The sequence below is a fragment of the Carex rostrata genome, chromosome 13 (genome assembly GCF_964058835.1).
Source record: "Carex rostrata chromosome 13, lpCarRost1.2, whole genome shotgun sequence".
Classification (NCBI taxonomy): Eukaryota; Viridiplantae; Streptophyta; class Magnoliopsida; order Poales; family Cyperaceae; genus Carex; species Carex rostrata.
Genome location: NC_135930.1, coordinates 5,357,387 through 5,379,878, shown reverse-complemented (window position 1 = coordinate 5,379,878; position 22,492 = coordinate 5,357,387). Strand labels below are relative to the sequence as shown.

At 33.7% G+C, this 22,492-nt stretch overlaps 4 protein-coding genes across 4 annotated transcripts; 1 reads left to right on the top strand and 3 right to left on the bottom strand.

Annotated features, from left to right (window-relative positions):
- Positions 1-1,368: 1,368 nt before the first annotated feature.
- Positions 1,369-2,316, top strand: LOC144563867 (uncharacterized). Its single transcript, XM_078313334.1, has 2 exons — positions 1,369-1,707; positions 2,063-2,316. The coding sequence occupies exons 1-2, from the start codon at positions 1,369-1,371 to the stop codon at positions 2,276-2,278; spliced, it is 555 nt and encodes a 184-aa protein (XP_078169460.1). The 3' UTR covers positions 2,279-2,316.
- Positions 2,317-2,772: 456 nt separating this feature from the next.
- On the bottom strand, positions 2,773-7,020 carry LOC144563980 (Nucleic acid-binding proteins superfamily). The gene is made up of 9 exons (XM_078313444.1): positions 6,659-7,020; positions 5,944-6,103; positions 5,581-5,642; positions 4,996-5,155; positions 4,680-4,800; positions 4,152-4,322; positions 3,340-3,418; positions 3,211-3,261; positions 2,773-2,955 (listed from the first exon to the last, which is right to left on the bottom strand). The coding sequence occupies exons 1-9, from the start codon at positions 6,902-6,904 to the stop codon at positions 2,872-2,874; spliced, it is 1,134 nt and encodes a 377-aa protein (XP_078169570.1). The 5' UTR covers positions 6,905-7,020; the 3' UTR covers positions 2,773-2,871.
- Positions 7,021-11,114: 4,094 nt separating this feature from the next.
- Positions 11,115-14,384, bottom strand: LOC144563866 (UDP-glycosyltransferase 87A2-like). The gene is made up of 2 exons (XM_078313333.1): positions 13,892-14,384; positions 11,115-11,299 (listed from the first exon to the last, which is right to left on the bottom strand). Exons 1-2 carry the CDS (start codon positions 14,382-14,384, stop codon positions 11,115-11,117), a joined length of 678 nt encoding a protein of 225 aa, XP_078169459.1.
- A 432-nt stretch (positions 14,385-14,816) lies between these two features.
- LOC144563979 (pirin-like protein) lies at positions 14,817-17,047 on the bottom strand. The gene is made up of 6 exons (XM_078313443.1): positions 16,540-17,047; positions 16,073-16,122; positions 15,903-15,970; positions 15,742-15,804; positions 15,555-15,658; positions 14,817-15,467 (listed from the first exon to the last, which is right to left on the bottom strand). The coding sequence occupies exons 1-6, from the start codon at positions 16,806-16,808 to the stop codon at positions 14,981-14,983; spliced, it is 1,041 nt and encodes a 346-aa protein (XP_078169569.1). The 5' UTR covers positions 16,809-17,047; the 3' UTR covers positions 14,817-14,980.
- Positions 17,048-22,492: the final 5,445 nt, after the last annotated feature.

Here is a 22,492-nt window from a genome sequence, read left to right as displayed (position 1 = left end):
CCCAGGTTCCTGGCGGTCTGCTATGGAACCAGACCGCCAGCAACCCTAGCGGTCTGGTCAGATTTAAAAAAAAAAAAAAATTTCAGGTTATTTTGGTAAAAATGTTTTTTTTTTTTGGGTATTAATAAAAATGGCCGTGCATTCTTAATTATAGTTGTTCTTTATTTTATTTTTGTTTGTACGTGGTTCAAGTAGATATAAAATTGTTGTTTATGTTCACCTATTCAAGGGAATAAGGGTATGGGTCTTTTGATTATGACCATACCTGTTAGTTGTCAAATATTTATGAATATTAATTTTTTGGGATTTGCTTTTTAATATATTTAGAGCCGCATGATTTATTTATTATCCTTCCGTTTACATGTCAAAAATGAGAAGAAAAAAAAAGTTCTCATTGTTGAGACTATTGAATTGTAAGTTTCTTTGACGTATTGTTGAAACAGAGTAGAAGATAAAAAAATAGAGTAGAACGAGGGTGTTCTTATTTTTTGAAATTCAGAACTAGGGTGTTCTTAAGTTCGTCAAGTTCTTTGGTGAACTCAAGTCTAAAATCTGTCAAATCGGTTTTAAATAACAGATCCTAACTGTTGAAACCCGCCTATCTTAGGAGTAATGTGTCTACATGTGAAAATTTTAAACATTCGAATTAATTTAGTATAAAGTCAAGCAGTTAAAAAACTTTTAAAAAATGAATGTATTAAAATTAATTTATTAACATTCTAATTTTGACGAAAAATTGATTTCAAATCAAAGAGTCCAAGTGGAAAACTTTGATTGTTCATCCATCGACAGACCATTAAAACTACGGTCAGAACTGATTTATGTCGAAATGTCATATATACCCTTCAAAATTCATAATTATAATGGTTCATTTCTCTATTTATAATGTATCACATGAGAATCTTAAAATTATTATGTACACGTTACCAAAAAAAAATGAATCATTCTTTCTCACAAACTCTAATTAGAAGACTATATATTATTCTATATTACATAATTTTTAACTTTTAATATAGAAAAAATGAAAATTTTATAAAATTAAATGGAGTTTTTTTAAAAAAAAAAAAGAGAAGATAAATTTGTGAAATTTTGAAATTTATAAACATAAATATTAGTACATAATTTCGAATTTTCCAAGGATATTGTGAAACTTTCTATTGATTTCGCCAACCCCACGCTCGCTTACCCAAGGAATAGCTATTTAGCTAATGGATAAGTCCAGTGAAAAGGCGTATGATTTTGTCAAACATGGAGACAAAAGCCACCTGTCCATACTTTTGACACGTAGCCTCACTTTTCACATATCTGATGAGAACAAACATTAAACAAACGAAGTACTCCACCTAAAAGTAAAAACACTCTAAAATCATGGGACAAGAAATACAAAGTGAAGAAATAGAAGAACAAGAAGAAGAAAACCAACAAATTTACAAGCAGGAGAGCGGGTGGGGGACATGTGTGGGCTCCATTATCAGAAAGGCAGCAATTGTGGGTGCCACGGCAGTGGCGGCACTGGTGCTGATTCCGCCGGCCATTGTACTTTCGACTCTCGGTGGCGCTTTCTGTGTGCCCTTTTGTGTGTATCTTGGCACTGTTGCATTGACAGATAAATTCATGAATTATTTACTGCCAGAGGAGCAATTAGTAGAGGAAGAACCAAACGAGGAGTTCGATGCTTGGTTTGATGAAGAAAATGAAAATCATCAGGTATTTTTGGTTAATAAGTAGTGTAAATGATTTTATTTCTTTTATTATTTTTTTCAATGTTGGTTATGATGAGAATTTTGTTTGTCAGACGTTGCCTTATATTTTAAACAAAATTGTCAGCGAACATTCGTTTAAACAATGTATCAGAATTTAGGATTAATTATGGGCCATGAAATTGGTTATGGGTCGCGAATTTAGTACTGAAATCTGATGTAGGAAGTAGGAACATTACCATATGATTTTATGTATTTAGCTGTAGTTGTCAAAATATACTGTGAAACTTATAACCAATAATGTAATTTAATTGATCAAGTTTAAATCGATTTTGTTATAATTTACTTGATCATTTCAACAGGCAGCATGTACTGAAGAGGAAATATGGCAGCAAATTGAATTGATACGAGCTATAATCGGATACAAGGATCCATTGCACACTTCATGTTTGGAAGAACTTTGTGCTATTTTCATCTTTATCGGAATAGAATTTCCTTTTGATTCGAATAAATTGGTTGGCTGTGATAAACTAAGAGATAATATTCAGCTATTGAAGTCGTTTATTGGAGTAGAGTGAATTAATGATTGCAAATATTTCCAGTAAATTTCACATTTTAGATGAGATGTATATATTTTATTGTTGGTTGCATCTTCTTGTGAAAATTTGTGGTGTGTTGAGCTGAGACCATATTTCATCCATTGATGTTTTTGCGTGGATAAATAAATCCCGGTTGTGCTCTGGAACAACCTTCTTTATTTTTTGTTTTTTGTATAAGCGATTTGTCTACTAAAATTAAATACAATCACATGGACCCCCTAAGGATGTCTAAAATTCCAAGAGTAGTTCATTCATAAAGAGTGTTAGAGGGAGACTATTACTGTGCTATCTCATTCAGAAGTCAAAACAATCCTTTTATTATATTTGCACTATTTTTGTTGTTAAAGTTTCTTTATTTTTCATTGTAAAACAAGTAGCTCATTACTTTTTGTTTGCTTTTCTTACTAGCATATTTCATTTTTCGAATTATAGAATGCTATGAAAACGTAAACATGAGTATAAACTGGTAGAAAAGAAATTTAAAAGTATCAATATATAACAAAATTGATGCTTATATTGTAACCTATAGAATAACAAAAGATATTAACTAATCTGGAATTCAAATTGTTACATCAAGGAACTCGCCCCAGTATGTGTTGTACCGCCGCCTTTATGCCATCCTTGTCTAGTGTGGTTATCAAGTACACCTCTTGTACCTATACATTATTTTTGCATTATTAACCAATAATTATTCAGATTAGTGAAGGAAAATAGTCTTACCTGTTCCATGACAACACATCACGTCATACGCTGTGAACTTTTCAATCATGTCACATCACATTTCTCCTTCACCAACCGGTATCATACATGACAATCAGTTGGTTTGAGATATCAAAAATGTATCACCACTGACAAAGAATAGTACTGGTATATTCAAAACCAGAGAGGAAAATAAAGGAGGCCAAAAATACCTGTCTGCCAGCTCGTGCAAGCAGAGTGAACTGATTATCCTTGACCGGTGCCTAAATATTGACAATTAAGATAGATAAGTTGGATGCCAAATAATAAGGAACCGAGATCAAGTTGCATGGGTAACATACATTTGAAAGCCAAAGTTCGAAGTCTTGAGATACAGCTCGCTTCTCCAATCCTTGGCGCCCCAGTTGAACATCCGTTATTCTGTTCAGATATTTACAAATTGAGTGAAGCTATCGTAATATGCATATTACAAATGGACCCGTGCTATGGATCCACATCTCTAATTTCGATGTTTAGATAGTCGATCTGAAATATTAAACATGATCTCCATATGAAAAGGTATGAAAAGGTACTCGTAGACCAAATTTTCCATTTTATAGAAACTTCTTTTACTACTTTTTTACATAGGTAGAAAATCACTGATTTTGGATGGTCCAGAATTTCCAAAAGAATAGTAAAAAAATTCTAAAAAAAAGTTAAATTTAGTCTACAAGTACATTTCAATATAAAGAGAATGTCGAACAGTTCAGATCGACTGTTTGGACCTTAAAAACTGAGATATGAGTTCATAGCACGGGCCATTGTGTAAAACAGTTGAAATCGACTGTTTATACTCCATAGTTTTTCTTTTTTGGGAGAAAGGGACTCTAAGGTACTTGAATGCAGTAATTAAAATTGAAAAAAAAATACTTAAGGCACAGCTACGAGGTTCAAGCACCATACACAGGAAAGTGTACACAGAGATGTAGATATTTAAGCTTATGCATCATATCAAGATTTTGATTTTTTCTGATTGTGTTTTTTTTAACCTTTTCCTTTCTCCTTATACCAGAAATATTAGGGTATAACAGTTCCGACCAAAGTAAGTATTGCATAGTCATCATTGAAAAATTAAAATCAACCAAATCCTCTAAATTTTATTATATATCATTACCCATCTTCCTTCAATAGCTCTTCACAGATTTTGTCAAGACCCGGTAGAGACTCAGTGTTTCCATCAGAATCCGTGCTGACTTCACCTGATTGGGTAATTACTTTGTCTAATGTGGTATACAAGGGATCCCTTTCTAATTGCTTTATTGATAGACATATCCGCTGCTTTTCCCTGAGAAGTAATTATAAAAAAAAAAAAAATTTCTATCTCCACTTATTTAACATAAAGGATGTCTTCCATGTTCATAAAGAAAAGAAAAAATTCAACAAGGAAATGTATTAGCTATGGTCCAGATCTCCAATTTCTCCCCAAATCGTATCACCAAAATATGTATAATGTACAGGGAATAATGAGGATTTTGAAAACAAATAAGGATGTTTATTTTGCATATGTCATGTTTCCAGTACTTTGCACGCTCATGCTCGGTCTTCTAAATTTTTGCACTAATAATACTTATTAAGGGTTTTGTGTGAAATTACCCCCAAAATTTCAACAAAAGATAAAATAATATATCTTACACCTTTCTACCTATCAATGTCAATAACTTTGATTTTGACCTCATCCCCTTCAGCAAACAAATTTCTCATATCTTGTATCACATCCCAAGATGCCTCAGAGATGTGCACCATCCCTGTCAGATGATATATACCTGCAACAAAAATAAAAGTATACTAAATTCTGACCAACTTTAGGAGACCTTGGAAAATACAGCAATAGAGGGCTTTCATTCAATCTAAATAATAATAGATGTCACACTTGAAAGCAAAGCATAATGTTCAAAAGCAACTGCTTTTTCAGAGAAAGTTGTTTTAGATATGTGAGAAAAAGAAGATAATAAAGAGACCGTCAGGAAAAAGTATATGAACAAATACACCATAGTCGGCAACTGAGGCAACCCGGCCATCATAAACGGACCCCACCTCGAGTTTAGTAGAATACCTGGACCAACTCGCAAGTTTTTCTGACAAGATCAGTGACCTGATCTCCTCATTTGCATCTAACACCTACAATTTCACATAACATGGTTTATTCACAATTCAATAACTTTTAGTTCTTTTAGAAAAGTGAGTGAGGCTATGGACCCATATTTCTATTTTTAAAGTTCAAACAATTGATTTGAACCGTTAAACATAATATTCATATCAAAATGCTTGTACACCAAATTTTATAATTTTTATTAATTTTTTACTATTTTTAAGATAGGTAGAAAGTCGCTCCTTTTGGATGGTCCAGAATTTTCAAATCGAATGATTTTCTACCTATCTAAAAAAATAAAAAAATATATAAAATTTGGTATGCAAGTACAATTTCATATGAAGATTGTATTGAACCGTTCGGATCGACTGTTTGAACTTTAAAAACAGATAGCACCGTAGTGTATTATGCATATTACAATAGCCTCACTCTAGAAAAGTTTAGGCCCATTTACCTTTACGAAAACACGAGAGCCTACTAAATCTTTTGCTCTTTGTTGGATAGGTTTTTGAATATCTACAGAAAACAAAACAAAAAACTTCACTATGAAAATTAACTAAATAACTTTCAGGCTAGTTACTTTAATTTAATTTGACAAAATTGCTAATAAATTTTCCATTTACATAACCTGAAAAGCAGTTCAGCAAAGAGACTATAGAAGTACCAGTACAGTACCAGATGATTTCAGTCTCAATCAGATTTTGTGTGCGTTTTATTCCTTAATTTATTATTTCTACTTACTATGTTTTCTGCTCAAACTTGGTACCAACTAGAATTGTACCAGGTCCCTCGTAAAAGAAATTAATCATAAGATTACCTGTACAAAAGGGGGCCTGGTTTAGTTGTGCATAAGGAAGAAATCCAATAAGAGAATTAAATTTAGTCAGAAGTCCTCCGCTGTTAAATCCTTCAATTTCTACTTCAAAGATATCTCCTGTTTCTTTGTATGACCTCGCTTTCGCCCAATCAGCCGATCTCTATTTCTTCATGCAAGCATTATAGTAAACATCATCACGACATGATTAATATTCAGAGTTATAGTAAATTATTCCATGAATTATCTATGTTATCCATCAATTGAGAAACCCTCTCTATCTTTTCACTTTTTAAGCCTTTTTGTTGAATAAACTTGAAAATCCCCAACTGCCTTCTATTAGTATGCCATTAACACTCTTAGTTCTATTATGTAATGGAAGAATTAAAAATAATTTACTGACAAAATAAATTATAATCAAAGCGACATCTGATTAATGTTGTATGATAATATCTCAGCACTATATTTCTTTTAAAGTACTGAAGAAAATTATCTTATCCATAAGTTATAACAATTTTTATGTATTTCGGGGTTTTCATGAAAATTTTCCATGTTTAATTTATGGCATTTATTTATCTATATCTTGTAGTCAAGACCTACAGTAAGCATGAGAAATTGTCACTGTATTCAGTAATTTCAATTAAAAATGAACTAAAATTTTCCTCTTATCTCCATTATTCAATTGAAACTAAAAATAAGAAATGGTGCTCGTTCGTACCTGCTCCTCGCTAGCCTCTTCGTCAGTCTTTTTAGCTGACGCGGCGTCTTCAGAGGCCGACACGTCCTCCGTGGAGCTCACTCGCGCCACGCGCCTATGTCTCGTGAGAGAAAGCGTGGCTGTAAGAGGAGATAACCGTAAAGAAGGAATCTTTGGAGCGGGAACAATGGAGGAAGAAGGATAGTCGGGGAGTGAGAAGCGGGAAAGGGAAGAGAGAGCTCGAGTCGAGCATAGTGAAGAAAACATGGCGCTACAGAAACAGAGAGAGGGGGAAGGGGATAGGAGAGATTGTGGTGGGGGGCGAAAGGAAGAGTGGCTTCTGAGTTCGCCACGCACAATCTGAGCTTTTCAAATGGAGACTGTAATCCGGATTGTGGGATTCGGATTCTGTGTTGCAATTTGCTGTGAAAGTAGCGTGTCAAAAGATACTGACATGCGGGACCGATATTTTTATCTTGATAATGGTCCTCGTATGCTAATGTGGGTGTTGACTTTCACGGATCATAAGAAAATTCCAAAGATACTCATTTTTTTACTTTCTAAAATGGAAGATTTTCATTTCATTCCCCACTAGTTACTTTGTTGCGGCTCCGCCGTAATTAATTTTTGGTTTTTGTTTTGATGTTAATCCGTCGGTGTTATAGATATCTTCCCATATTTTATATCTGAGGTACTTCACTTAATTTTTAATTTCCTTTGTAGTAGTGTTGTAGAATCTTTTCCATTCATTTGTTATATATGGACAAGTCTATAGATCGATTGTCCATCAACTTCATGTAATTTTAGGATATTATTGGATATTTCAACAAAAACCAGTAGATAACATTCTTAACATTGGGTTACGCAATTAGAAGTTGAATTTTACAGTACTCAAGATTGTAAAGTTAAATGTATTATAAACAAATCTAGACTATAATGAATTAATACATTTATACAAAAGATTTTTTTTTTTTTTGCAATAAACATATTTCAAACAAACCAAATATATTTACTGTAGCGTAAGCTGATAAATACTATTTTCTTTAGGGGCGGAACTATAAAATGTAATATATGAAAAAAAATGTAACTAGTGAGAATTGAACCCATGACCTCACACATAACAACTACAACTCAAACCACTAGACTATTAACAAACATTTGTTATTTCATGAGGAGTGCTAGACTATATAAAAGTTCAAAAAACTCAAAAGTTTAACTAAAGTTTAATATATATAATTAAGAATTTTAAAATCATAGGGTGGCTTAGCACCCCTGATCTATACATAAATCCGCCCCTAATTTTCTTCAAGTTATTCCGCTAACTGAATCAGCCTCCCTAAAATGAGCTTTCTATTAAAATAAAAAATAAAACTAAATATTAAAGCTTAGCTCTAATACTCATTTTAGGTAGAGGTGCTGTCGGGTCGGGTCGGGTCCGGGTACTATTAAATTTGGACCCGTACCCTAAAAGTTTTCGGGTCCAAACTTCGATCCATATACTTATTTGTTTCAAATCGGGTCAGGTCCGGATCCGGATACCTATCTACCCGTAGATATTTCGGGTCCAGTCTTTCGGTTCCGGATAGATAGATACCCATAACTTGTTTGTGAATTATCGGGTCCGGTTCAGATACGGGGCGGTTCCAGATCCAGAGTGGGTATAGGTCACAACTCCAAAGCATTTGAGAAATTATTTACATTTAAATATAATTATCATTTCTTAAACATCTCATATAATAAATCATTACAATATAAATTAAAAACTGCTACAAAATAAAAAATTACACTATTAATCTTGTTCATAAATAATAAAATATATCATGCTACATAGCAAAATAAAAATAATAACTCTAAATTATTAGTTATCTATCTAAATTAAAAATTATTATCCTATTGATTCAACATTTGCAAGTACATTATCTCAATTACTATTTTGCCAATCGTTGTAACAAATGAGAGCTTCAATTGTTGATGCCTCCAAACTTGCTCGTTTGTCATCAATTATTCTGTTACCTGTGCTAAAAGCGGATTCTGAAGCTCATGTGTGTATAAACATAGCAAATTGAATTGGAAGTATCATATTCATATATTAGATTAGTCATATGAGCAGAATTTTTTTTATATTAGTAAAATATAGCACAGAAGAACCGAACTTGTTAAGGCCGTAATTAAAAAGCTAGTGTAAAACTACAACATAAACCTGGTTAAGTTTTACCAAGCTATAGCACAGCTGAAATATATTATCTAACACAAAAACTTGATGCAGAGTTATTAATATATATTTTATCGGGCATTTATACTGGTATCGGGTCGGGTTCGATTATGAGTCGGATAATTAAATGATACCCATATCCTACCCATTACATTATCGGTTCCGGTTCGGATCCGGGTCGGATATTAAATTATTAATTTTGTAATTGTACCCATAATTTAACCGGTTATATTTTTTAAATCATACCCTATCCAAATTAATCGGATCCGGGTCGGTTCCAGGTCAAATCCGATTCGGTTTTGGATCGGATCCGGGTGAGGCTACGGTACAGTTACTTACACTTACACTTATGGATTCCTAGGCCTGGGAACTCAGTAAGATTCCGGCTCTCAATGTTTCAATTACTTTATACAAATCAAAAGGAGTGATTTTCTACATATCTTAGCCTACTTTAATCGTTGCTTTACTCTATACTCTACTAATGCCAAGAACTACTAGTCACCATTACACCTGTGTTGGAAGGTAGGCAGTTATGCTTTCCCTACTGCTAGTAAGAAATGGCAAGCTTTGTGACCTGTTTGACTCATACGGCAGCTTCACAGTTTAGGCTGGTCCCGTTTCGCTCACTACTACTACTGGAATCGTTTTTGCCTCCGGCTACTAAGATGTTTCAGTTCACCAGGTTATATCTTGCTTGCCCATTGTCTCTTGCCAGCACATGGATTCAAGAAATCTAGATCAGAGATTATCATATGAAAACATCTAAAATGGCTAAAAACTGGGTCACAGCAACTCTTTTTGTCACATCACTTCTGATATGAAATTAATGAACTCTCTTTGAGGCAAATCTTCAAACAGAATGGAAGCAAAATGGAAATGCTGATCACTGATCCAATAGATCAAAGCATGACAAAGTGTGCTTAACTCGACGCCTTATTAATAAACAAATAAGGAAAAAAAATCTGAGCGTACTATGTGTTTTGTTAAGCAATTGTGTATTACAGTTTGAAATTGTTATATTTATAGTTCAAATGTGTCATTTTACAGTATTGAGCTATTGTTGTTTTTATTTTTTGACTTTTTATTTTGAATGTTCTGGATGTTGTATACATGCAATTGAGTTATAATTTAGATATAGCAATTTTACAGTATTTGTTTTTGTATGTTGTATGTTTTGCTTTTATAGTTTAAGTTGACAATTTTATAGTATTGAAATTTTGTATTTTTTACATTTTGTTTTATCGTTTTCATCTGCTTATTTTACATTATTGAAATTTTATAGTTTTTATGTTTTGTTTTCACAGTTTAAGTTGACAATTTTACAGTATTGAAAATTGATACTTTTTAAATTTTATTTAATCATTTTCATCTGCTAATTTTACATTGTTAAAAATTTATAGTTTTTATGTGTTGTTTTTACAGTTTAACTTAATATTTTTACAGTATTGAAACTTGATATTCTTTAACATTATATTTTATCGTTTTCATCTGTGAATTTTGCATGTATGTAATTTTATAGTTTGTATATTTTATTTTTATAGGTAAAGTGGTCAATTTTACAACATTCAATATTTTGATGATTTATTTGTGTGTTCATTAAATCGAGAGAAAGAATAAAAAAAATTAATCGGAAAATTTAATTTTGCCTTTTTATCACTTTTTATCAAAATAATTGGTAATAACTAACATTGACTGCCAATAACTTCCTATAACTGCAATATCCAAAAGTACAGTTTGAAAGTACAATTTTTTTTTCTTGTAGTGCAAGTTGCAATCTGTTTTTAACTATCATGGGATCACTTGAAATAGTTGCTAGATGTTTTTGTGATTAACTGATATATTTTATGTGATATATTGTATAGTTATACAGCATGTAAAAATAGTTTTACAGTATCCGTGCAAGTCAGTGGACAAATGGTAAACAAAAGTCTTTGGATAATTAGACGTTTCCTATATAAAGACCATATATTACATGATACGTCTTACTTTATTAATTATAAAGCAAAGTTAAGATAACCAGTATCGAAAGTTACATTTTATTTATGCTTCATATTGCTTTTATATAAAGCAAAGTTACAACCAACAAACGGTAAATCACCCGTGAAATAACCAGTAGTGTAAAATATTTAAAGTGAAATTTAGAGATATAATTAAACCTCCATGTCAAAAATGAAAATTAACCGACAGGCCTTCAATGAAATTGCTTGTATTGCATTATGTGCTGCCTCTTTCAATTTGAGTGCCTCTTTTCTCAACTCTTTATTCTTATATCAATCCAAATTTCATGAATTCCTTGACAACCTTTGCAATATCCTCCTTCCAAACAATATCATCATTTCCCTTTTTGCCCTTCAAGCTCACACCCACCTTCCATTTCTCCACTATAAGCCGGCTATCGGCATCTTGGTCCAAAAAAATGGGGAATGTCAACATTGGTATACCGGCATGTACTGCTTCAAGTGTAGAGTTCCAAACCAGAGCCAAGTTCTTCTAACTGAGTTTGTGATAAAGAGAGGAAGCTACCGAGCGAGATGTATAAGAATGAATTCTTCGGTTCCTCGTCAAGCCATGTCAGGTAAATGGGGCATGGGAATTGTTTTTTTATTGAGTCAAATGAGGTGAAAACGATGCATTGTGCTTTCTTTACCCAAGGGAAAGATTGAAGGATCTTCTTCAATGGTTTCATTATATGCAATGTATTAAGATCACTATACCTTAAAGGATGTAGGCCGGAATATATTGCTCCAATGGCTGATCATTAAACTCTGCAATAAAAAACAACATATTTACATTTACCATTTACCAAACAATCAAACTAAATTTGGAAGTTATTGTGTTTAAAAGAAAAAGAAAACCCTTAAATCACTACAGCAAAACAGACTTTCTGCGACCGGAAAACCGGTCGCAGAAAGTCCAGGCGCCGGTCGCAGATACTATTTCCGGTCGCTGAAAGTAAAATCCGGTCGCTGAAAGTAAAATCCGGTCGCTGAAAGACCGGTCGCAGAAAGCATTGTCGCAAATACTCTCCTGATGACGTCACCGGTCGCAGAAAGACGTCACCCGGTCGCAGATACTTTTTCTGCGACCAATTTTTTTGGGTCGCTGTTGATTTTTGCTGACGTCAGAAAAATAGTTCTGCGACCGTCAAAACCGGTCGCAGATAGTCAAACCCGGTCGCAGAAAGTATTCTGTCAGGTTTTTGAAATTTCTTTTATTATTTAAATTTGCACCAGGTACGACAGGTACCAACATACAATATAAAACATACAAATAAATTTAAACATAAATATTGATATTGATATATACAAGACATATAGAAAATTCAAAATACTTTGCATTAATCATAAAAGTTTCATGTGAATAACCTCATCAAAGGGGCGTAACTTTTGATCCTGCGCAATACAAGACATATATAAAACATACAATACAAGACATATATAAAACATACAATACAAGACATATATATGCAATATGATCCTGCGCATGCTTCACGAAAAGGGGCGTAACTTTTGATCCGTCCGTCGGATCGGGCTGAAATTTTGACAGGAACTCCACAGCCCAAAACCGGATGCAAAACCAATCTATGATTCGTTTCGCCATTTGCGGGCTCAGATTCGCGATCCGAGTCTTCCTTCATGGACTTTTGGACCTTTCTTTATAATTTGTGAGTTTTTAGGGTCTTTTATGTTTTTTTTTATGTATTTTCTGATTTTAGGGTTTGTATTTAAACATACGTCATGTCTTTTGGCATGTTGTTCTATGTGCTGGTAAAGTTTCATAAATTTTAGGGCTTCCTAGCTATACCAAACAGTAGCCTAACTGGGAACATATATGAACACAATCGATAAATAATAATTCAAATAAGCAAAACGTACGAATGGAGAACAATTATTATGATAAATAATAATTTAAAGAAATATTACCTTAGAGGTGATGCTAGACATGGATATTAAAGAAACCCAAATCAGGGTTTTCCCTTTGCTCCACTGAAATTAAAGAAACCCAAATCAAACTAAAATTGGTCCCAAAATTGAGAAATTTGAGAAGAATAACCTTGCACATAGAAGCAATCCATGTCGACATAAGCAATTACATCAAGAACTAGCATACATCAGAACTGGATTGATTCAAATCAGAAAATCAGAAATTACTCAAATCAGAAATTACTCAAATTCGGTACTAAAATTAGGTTTAAGAATTACATGTAGGCGCTGGGAGGAGAGAGACGACGGCAGACAGTGGAGAGGATCCGCTTGAGAGGCACCGGAGGAGGGAGAGGCGCCGGAGGAGACAGAGGCATTCGGATTAGGATTTTGGGCTTTTGGCGGAGAGACGACGCGTTGGCGCCTTTTCTTCTCAGCGAAAATTTCAGCGATTTCAAAAAAAAAAAAAAAAAAATTGACTATCAGCGACCGGCGATGACGCCGGTCGCTGATACGGTCGCTGAAAGTGCTGGTCGCCATAGATTTTTCTTTTTTCTGTTTTTTTGAGAAAAAATTGAGCATCAGCGACCGGCGTCAGCCCCGGTCGCTGATACCGGTCGCTGATAAACCATTCTGCTGTAGTGAATCAACATTAAGAACTGAAACTTTTGCAAATGAGAAATATAATGTGTAGAGTTTCCGTGATTGTTTTTTCATTATTTACTTGTTTCCCTCTTTTTCACATGACAGTTGAATAATCACTTTATGAAATAAGAAATGAATTTGAAGACTAAAGACTAATAAATGATACTGGTATCCAGTTTCAACAGTGGCTGCTGGTATGGTGAAATGCAGAAGGGCAAATTGGGAAGAGATGTTGCATCTCGGTTCTCGATACTGATTGTGGAGTTGTTCAGTCACTAGGAATGATGTAATTATATTTTTTTTCCATTTGATAGGTAGCTTAGGGTAGTTGCATAATTAACAATGTAAATAGAGGTGCTGCACAGTTTTTTTATCATTAATGAAATTGTAGGTGAGTATAAAGCTCACTGAGCTTCAAATATATATATATATATATATATATTAAACCAAGTCTAATTAGTTCATTTCTTTTACCTGCTATCAAATCAGCTGTCTGCACTTGTACCGGCAGCATGTCGCAATTATCCATAGCAAGGAAGAAGCGAGCTGCCATGGGAAACAAGGAGAAAACCGGAATGGCCCTCCTGTTCCCAACAGCAACAACCCAAGGCAAGAATGATTCGCTGACAATAGCCTGTACGGGTGTCTCCAGCTGCTGGATTATCAACAGTTCAAATGGCTCCTCCATCTTAGTCAGAACCACTTGCAAGAACCCGTTATAGTCTGCTGCACAGCCTCGTTCAGAGGGGATGCAATCCGGGATCGTGCATAGTTGCACACAAGGCTGGGGTGGCAGGTCGGAGGAGAGAATGGAGTGCCATTCCTCGCTGACTACGAATGAGATGAGGAAACTGCCATGGTCAGAGAGGAGACGGCAAAAATTCATCATCGCGTTGATGTTGCCGCGACCCGGAAATGCTATTGCCGCCATGTGGAACGGTACTTGGCCAGTCATGTTAGGTGCCATGCTTTTGAATAGAGGGGTTTTTTAGTGATTGATATATAGGGGCATTTATCTACCTTGAGAGTTGAGGGGGCATCATTATTTATTATCTAAGAGGTTTCACTATTTCAGTTTGACTTAAATAAACGTTATTATTTTTTTTTCGCAATGAGATTTCAGTTCGATTTATATAATCCTCATTTTACAAGCTATTATTTTTTTATTGGCAATCAATCTGATTAGCGGCCTACTAACTTTAATATCAAAAATGAAAAACAGTTGGACATGGAAAAATGAAAGAGATTAAAAAAAAAAAAAAAAGATATATTAATCTGTTGTTAGGCTTGTACTTGTTGTCTAAAATCTTGTAAATTGGGCTTATGGAAGGCCCAATAAACTCTGAATCATGCTTAGATTAGGTATGCCTCGTTCCAGATTTCTTTATTTGAGATTATATAATCAAAGAAAAAAAATCTTTATTTGAAACAATGATTAAACACGCAATATAAAAAAAAAAAATAATAATAAACCCACATAACCATTATTGACACCTGATCCTCCAAAACATGTATTTTGTATCCACTATAAATCAAATCCCCTTATGAAACAAGCCTAAGCAATTACTGATCGCTTTGCCAATTTGCAGCTCTTTCAAACCCATTCTTCCCCATGTAATAATCCTCCATAGCCTGCTTGATCTCAGCTTTGGAGTTCATAACAAATGGCCCGTGTTGCACCACAGGCTCATTCAACGGCTGTCCTCCCACTAGTGCGAATCTCAAAGCGCTTCCCGACTTATTCCACGCTTCAATCCCATCCCCAGGACCAAAAACAATGCAATGGTGGCTTTTAATAGGGTCTGAGTTTTCATTTCCGAAAATACCCTCGCCTTCTATTATGTATGCGTAGGAGTTCCAATTTTCAGGGATCGGTAGCTGCAAGTGGGACCCGGGTTGCATTGTGAAATCCATGTATAATGTTGGGGTCCGTGTGTAGACTGGCGAGCGGGCCCCAAATGCCTCACCGGCTATTATTCTAACAAAAACACCATCTTTTTCGGCTTCGGTTATGTCCTTGCTTTGAAGCTCTTGGTATCGTGGTTCAATCCTAAAATAAAAAATATTAAAAAACAAGACTTAATATGATAGGAACAGTAATCTCAGAAAACAATTCATTAGCAGAAGTACTCAATACATTTTATCTTTGGAGGAGAGGTTAATCCAAAGTTGCAATCCCTTCTGTACACCAGGTCCAGCCGGCATTTCTGAGTGAACTATCCCACGACCAGCCGTCATCCACTGTAACAATAAAATAAAATTAGTTTTTCTATTTAACCGATATCTAACAGTATGAAATTTAAAAGGGTACTGAGAAAGTATACCTGGACATCTCCAGGTCTAATGGTTCCCTTGTGACCGGCAAAATCTTGGTGAGTGAATGAACCCTGTTTCACAAACAGTTTGTGAGAATTGATGAATTTTGCAATTGTCATCTCATAAATGAAATAAATGTGTAGTTGTTTACATGATATCTATTGATTACCTCTAGCATGTATGTGACAGTCTCGAAACCTCTATGAGGATGGTCCGGAAAACCAGCCGGCGGTGAAACTATACATGTGAAAAACAATAATGATCGAGCAAAATTATAATGTTGTTATGAAGAGTTATGAGTTTAGAAATTCAAGACATAAATTCACATGTCAGACTTACCTTGAAACTCATCTAGAAGTAGAAAAGGATCTAAGCTCTTGAGCTCTGGCCTGATAGAGACAAACACCATATAACAATTTGTTTAGAAATACATCATGAACTTTAAAAATCACGTGACATCTAAAATTAGCAGGATAATAAGGAAAAATCACATTAGTTAACATTTGCACATATGACCTTTGAAGTTATGGTGTGAAATTAAGCGCCTTAAAATCATTCAAAAAGGTCATACTTTCCCCAATTTATGGAGTAAAGAAGGACAATGTAATTCTAAAAGTTTAAACTATCCGAAGTAATGAAATTCGCAAAGACTAATTAGGCCATTGCTTTTATATCAATTTCGAAATTTATCAGTTTATTTTTTCCCCAAATTTGAACCAAAATCCAATAAGATCCAAATCCATTCCAGAAACGAAAGGGTAAATAAAATATTAATCCACGAAAATCCCTGAAATTTGGACTATTACCTTCCAATACTTCTCCTGACTTTGGCACCGACGCCTTCATCCTGTAGCTCAGAGAGAAGCTTCTTCACCACCTGCCTAGGGTTCTTGATCTGATCTAAGGTTTTGGTCTCGCCATGATCGTTTGACACAGTAGAAGAAGACATGAAGGAGGTACTTAATTGGGGAATTTGCGGGAAAAGAGAGAATTTAATGTCTTTTGTGGGTTTAAATTGATTTTTGAAGACAAGTGGGGAGAAACTGTGGAGGATTTTAGTATAAATAGGCCTCATGTTCCCAGTTCCTTTTTCGTTTAATTATTTCTGGAGGATTCTTTCCTTTATTTGTTTTCATTTAATGAGAGATTTTGGGAGTACCATTGCTGATCCTCTATACAATATCGTGTGTTTCTAAATGTACAGCAGGTTGATTTAAGTATACATTGTTAACCGCTAGAGAGTTATATGGATATGGATGGTTAGATGGAAGAAAAGGATTGTGGCGTTGACCGGAATTTGGGGCTGCTGAAAGAGAACGACGTCCATGCGGAGAAACTTTGAGATGACGTCATGGTTGCGTCATGCTGATGGAACGTTCGGGTGGACTTTTTGATGACGCCATTGTGGCCATTGGTTGACGTCATCAATGAGATTATGCAAGTAGGGGTGTTCAAATGGTTCGGTTTAATTGGTTCGGTTATTTCAGTTTATTGGATCGATTCGGTTGGCTTGTCAAAATCAAATTATAACTTCGGTTCGTTTCGGTTTGAAAAATTTCAAAACCAAAATAACCGAACCGACCGAACTTTCATATAATATGAATTTGATCAGAACCACCCCAGTTTATTTTTTAATACTCCGGTTTATTTCTTAATCAATTACTTTAAATACTTGATTTATTTCTAAATATCTTAGTTTATTTCTTAATATACTTCGGTTTATTATAAATCAATTGTTTTAAATAAAAAAATTAATATATTTCAGTTTGAACCGAACAAACCGAAATAAAACTTTGGTTCGGTTCGGTTCGGTTGCAATGATAATTCGGTTCAGTTCTATTTTTAAAACCGAATTATAACTTTAGTTTGCCAAGTTCGGTTCGGTTTCAACCGAACCGAACTGATGAATACCCCTATATGCAAGTCTCAATTCACCCGACTGCATTTTGCATTTCAGAGGATTGAAAGTGATTGTTGTCTTGAGCGACCAACAGCTGGTTCTAAGGTTTTTTTTTTTTCCCCTCCAAAGTAGAGATTTTGATGATGCGTAATGAGCAAGCTTCTAAATAGCTAGCTATAGCGGTTTTGGACATAGAAAGCTAAGCTACGGCCGCTATAGCGTGTAGCGGCAATAGCAGTCCGCTATGCTACATGAGCTTATGATTTTGCAATTTTAATGGGCGTTAATGTCTAGATGGTTTTTTTTTTTTACTTTATCAAACTATATCAATATAATGGAATATGTGCAGGCTATACTGCTATATCAATTAAATTTTGTATTATGCATTATTGTTGGGTTTTCCAAAAATGAAAAATTAAAACAATGCCTAGGAACCTTTTTAGTGAGAAATTGAACTTCAATATGAATATTATAACTTCTTAATCAATTTGGTATTTTTTTTTTCTCTATGAGACGTGTTTACTATTAGTAGAAATATAAAATATAATTTTTGAAATAAGAAAACGCTATTTATGATAGCTTTCGCTATAGCTGCGCTATTCGCTAAAGCTTTTTTTTTTGTCTCCCCACTATGCCGCTATAAACTCTATTTAGAACCTTGGTAATGAGTAATGACTCATTTTTACTTCTCCAAATTGTCTATTGTGCATTTTGTGAATATTATCCAATATAATTGTTTGTTTAGCATTGTGATAGAATGTATATTGCTTTTGGATGATTTCTATCCCTATAACTTTCATTTGAACTTTGTGGGAGTGCGCTTATTGTGCGTTACTTGTTGGTTTTTTTCAAGCTATATTTCGGTAGCACTTCCACTGGATTGGAATCCTAAGTTTGTGTGTGTTGAGTCTATGAGCATTTGTCCAAAAAAGAACCTACAGAATATAAGATAATTCAAACACACTTTGACGACATTAAAAACTCACACTTAACTATTTAATGACAAAAATCATCAAAAGTTGCCACATAATTATCATGTCATTTTTAACTAAGTTTCATTCTAATTTTACAATAATATTTCACATGATATTGTAGAGCATGTTTACAGCTTTCCATAGAACTTTGAATCACATTAATTGGAGTTTGTCGGAAGAATTTATAATCAAAATAGTAAGGCATATTAATAAGTGACGTTTTGGACTGACATATTGCTACTGCTGGAATCGATCCATCCTTTGACTCATCTTAAATGGTATCATATGACATCAAAATACCAACAACATCTATCTATTTTTCTATATATATTTCAATTAATTTCTAAATATGAAATATGTTGGAATATATCCAATTTATCCAATTGTTACATAGTGATATATATTTGATAGTATATTTTTATAACACACCTCCCAATAAATCTAGTTTTTAGATTAATTTATCCATTATTTTTCCTTTATAAATTTATTGCTTTAAAATTTAGTTATCTGGTTTTTGTTTGATACGAGGTACGTGAGTAGGGATGTCATAGTATCATTTTTCGTTTATCTGATATGTAAGTATTCGATAAGATATATATGAGTAAGAATTTGTTTTCATTTAACTTATTAGGTATGGGTAAGAATAATTTTTTTTTGTTAACATAATATGATAATATGAAAGGGTATGGAAATACTTCTATCCAACCCGTTTTGTATCCACTCCTAATAATGTGAGGATTAATTAGAAGGCATTCATGCTTTGCACATTGTTTTTATTTGAAACCGTCAAACCGGGAGGTACCGTGTTAGCACAAGCTACTACTATTTCACGTACAAATACTTTTTTTTTTCTGAAGTTAGAACTATTTGTGCTGGATTTTATTAGGAAAATTCTTTTATTTAATGTTGATTTTCTTCATAAATTTAGAAAAGTTGTAAATTTATGCATTGTATTTTAATAAAAAAAATAGTTTGCTCCTCTATTAATAAATATTATATTTGTTTAATTAAATAATAAATATGTCTGGTTCTAAAATTTACCTCAATTAATATTATCTTTTTTATTAAATTCAGTCCCCACTATAGTAAATTTCTGATTTTGTACATGAATATCGTACTGTGTTGGGAATGTTTTTATAACATTTTTATTTTTTGTATTTGGTTGGACAGTAATTGCTGTATGTTAACCTGCTAGAAGATTAGGCTTTTGCTCAAACAGATCTGAATAATGGTTATTTGAACGATTCTATTAGCAATTAATAGTTTAATTAAATCCTTTTGTCAGGTATTGCAAACAAAAAAAATGTTACCCATTTTATCAATGTTATCATAACCGAACTGGACATCAAACCGGTAAAGCTTTAGGTTAACGGTTCACTGGTTAGACCGATAGTTCAACTGGTTCAATTGCTGGTTTATTCAAATACTCACATACAAATGAAATATAAAAATAATTATAAGATAATAAGGATTTGGCTAATATGCTATGGGTAGCTAAGAGGCCTCCCGTGCTACGGCTCAATATTCAACTTTTCAAAATCCTAACGGTCGATCCGAACCGTTCATCTTGTTCTCCATATTAATATGTGTTTGGAGACCAAATTTTACATATTTTGGAAATTTTTTACTATTTTTTTAGATTTATTGAATATCGCTGTTTTTTATGGTCCAGATTTGTCTGAAAAACAGCGATTTTCAATAAATCTAAAAAAATAGTAAAAAATTTCCAAAAAATGTAAAATTTGGTCTCCAAGCACATATTAATATGGAGAACAAGATGAATGATTCGGATCGACCGTTAGAATTTTAAAAAGTCAAATATTGAGCCGTAGCACGGGAGGCCTCTTAGCTACCCATAGCACCGTAGCCAAGTCCTTAATATAAAATAGATTACAGTTGTGACTCAACAAATTTACATGTTACAAGATATGGTTCTCAGAGCCTAGCTAGTAGCTAATAGTCATTCCCTAAGCTTCTCTCATTTAAAGCAAGAAAAAGTACAAAAAAATTTAAACCCATGTAAAAACCCGGGTGTTTATAAAGAACTAGCTGTCAATTTTTTAAAAAACCAGAGAAATAAACTGGTTTTTACTAGTTTAATAGCACAAATGGTCTTCTATATAAACCAAACCGAAAAGAGGTCCAATTCCAGTTTATTTAGATCCAACCGTCCGGTGTGGTCTGGTTTTAATAACACTGTATTTTATGGTTCAACACTACAACAAGGTTTGCATCTCTCTTTTTGTTATTCTTTTTTTTTTTTCCAGTGGTAATTAAATTGAACTGTGGTTTCTTTCTGTTATTTTTAATTTTGTTTTTCCTCTGTGGGAAGGTCGACATGCATGGAATCTTAAATGTAAGAAAAAATAATGTCCTCTGTCACATTTCATGGGTAGATACGATTACAGTTGCTAATTTTGGTGCATAATATTTTGTGTTAATCTAAATATATTTCATTTAAGCTTGTAAGGAAATAATCTAAAAATAATTAATTATAAATCCTCGTGTAATTCTTGTAATCAACATGTTGAGTGAAATGAATTTGTATTCTCTACACTCTCTAGTATCCGTTTTATATCAAAATATAAAAAAAAGTTCCACAATTCACCAAAAAATTCTCCAAATTGCCCTCAATTTGTCAAGACCTACTTATTTTGTTACGTCCAAGACGTAAGGAAGCAACAGAGAACGTAAATTGAACAAGAACAAAAAAGAATAAAAAAATTTATTGAATATCAAAGAAATGGGATACAACGGCCTTCGGTCAAAACGTAGCTAGAGCCTAGAGTACTCAATTTTCACAATAATAGTCTAATCTGATAGTATAGATCTATTCCTCTTACATAGGCGATCCTAACGGTACCAGAAAATCTAGAAATGGTGAAATGAATCGCTTGAATGCTTCGCAGTGCGCCATCTGTCTTGCCATGTCAGCGACAGATCAGCGATCGCTCTGATCTGTTCGAAGTTCGAGCGGTTCGCTTAATAAGCTCCTCTCTTCGCCTCCAGTTCTTCGCGCACAACTCTTCTCCGTTCCCAGAACGCGGGTCCCATTCTTCAGTGAATCAAACTCCTCTTCGGTCACGAACCTCATGAATTCGTTGGGTCCCAACTGCAGAGTTGCGTCATTTCAAATGGGCCGGGCTTTTTCTTTTTCTTATTCAATTACAGGCCGAGAAACTTTGCTAGAGTTCTTATATATGCCACTAATTGATCCGAACCCATCTCCAAATGTGGATGTGCACATCAGGAGGAAGCTTAAGCTTGAACCTATTCTATATTCGTTTTGTCTTGTATAATTCGGATTCTGTACTTTTGTCAAGAAACTAGGAGAATATTGATTGTGCATGGATAAAGGATAATTTGACCATAATCTTTTGTTCTTTGTTATCTCATTCATTGCGCACACATAAAGCAAAATTTATCCATGTAAAATAAAAATTGTACTTTACGGTCCAAAGTTCCAAAATTTCTGCAATAAAGTAAAATGTAAAGTGTGTGACGGTAATTAATTGCAATTCAGACATTATTAACACTTTGAAATAAGTTAATGTACCCAAAATGATTGCTATCATTTATCATAGTATATTTAACTTTATCACTGTAAAAATAACAAAGATAAACTTACATCTCTTAACTTTGAATTACAAGAAATTATAGATTATGGAGGTGCGATGTAAGTCTCGCTACCATGACATAATAAAGGCACAAAGAATATCTATTAAAACTGGCATGTTGTAACTTTGGAAAATTCCATCCTTGACAATTGAAAATATCCTCTTATTTATATGTAATAATTTTCTTCATGGATCATGGTTTGCCACTTCAAGTCAAATTTTACTAAATAGGAGAAAGAGTCCCTCATGTAAAATACCTTTCAGTTAA

What these genes read in the sequence shown, in the direction of transcription:
- LOC144563866 (XM_078313333.1), bottom strand. Translation starts at nt 14,384, where the DNA reads ATGGCACCTAACATGACTGGCCAAGTACCGTTCCACATGGCGGCAATA. An exon ending in GACAGCTGATTTGATAGCAG is followed by an intron (nt 11,300 to 13,891) that starts GTAAAAGAAATG and finishes CACTTGAAGCAG; the next exon opens with TACATGCCGGTATACCAATG.
- LOC144563867 (XM_078313334.1), top strand. Translation starts at nt 1,369, where the DNA reads ATGGGACAAGAAATACAAAGTGAAGAAATAGAAGAACAAGAAGAAGAA. An exon ending in AAGAAAATGAAAATCATCAG is followed by an intron (nt 1,708 to 2,062) that starts GTATTTTTGGTT and finishes TCATTTCAACAG; the next exon opens with GCAGCATGTACTGAAGAGGA.
- LOC144563979 (XM_078313443.1), bottom strand. Translation starts at nt 16,808, where the DNA reads ATGAGGCCTATTTATACTAAAATCCTCCACAGTTTCTCCCCACTTGTC. An exon ending in GTCAGGAGAAGTATTGGAAG is followed by an intron (nt 16,123 to 16,539) that starts GTAATAGTCCAA and finishes TGTCTCTATCAG; the next exon opens with GCCAGAGCTCAAGAGCTTAG. An exon ending in CTGTCACATACATGCTAGAG is followed by an intron (nt 15,805 to 15,902) that starts GTAATCAATAGA and finishes TTTGTGAAACAG; the next exon opens with GGTTCATTCACTCACCAAGA.
- LOC144563980 (XM_078313444.1), bottom strand. Translation starts at nt 6,904, where the DNA reads ATGTTTTCTTCACTATGCTCGACTCGAGCTCTCTCTTCCCTTTCCCGC. An exon ending in TCATATACTTTTTCCTGACG is followed by an intron (nt 4,801 to 4,995) that starts GTCTCTTTATTA and finishes TTTTTGTTGCAG; the next exon opens with GTATATATCATCTGACAGGG. An exon ending in TCGAACTTTGGCTTTCAAAT is followed by an intron (nt 3,262 to 3,339) that starts GTATGTTACCCA and finishes GTCAATATTTAG; the next exon opens with GCACCGGTCAAGGATAATCA.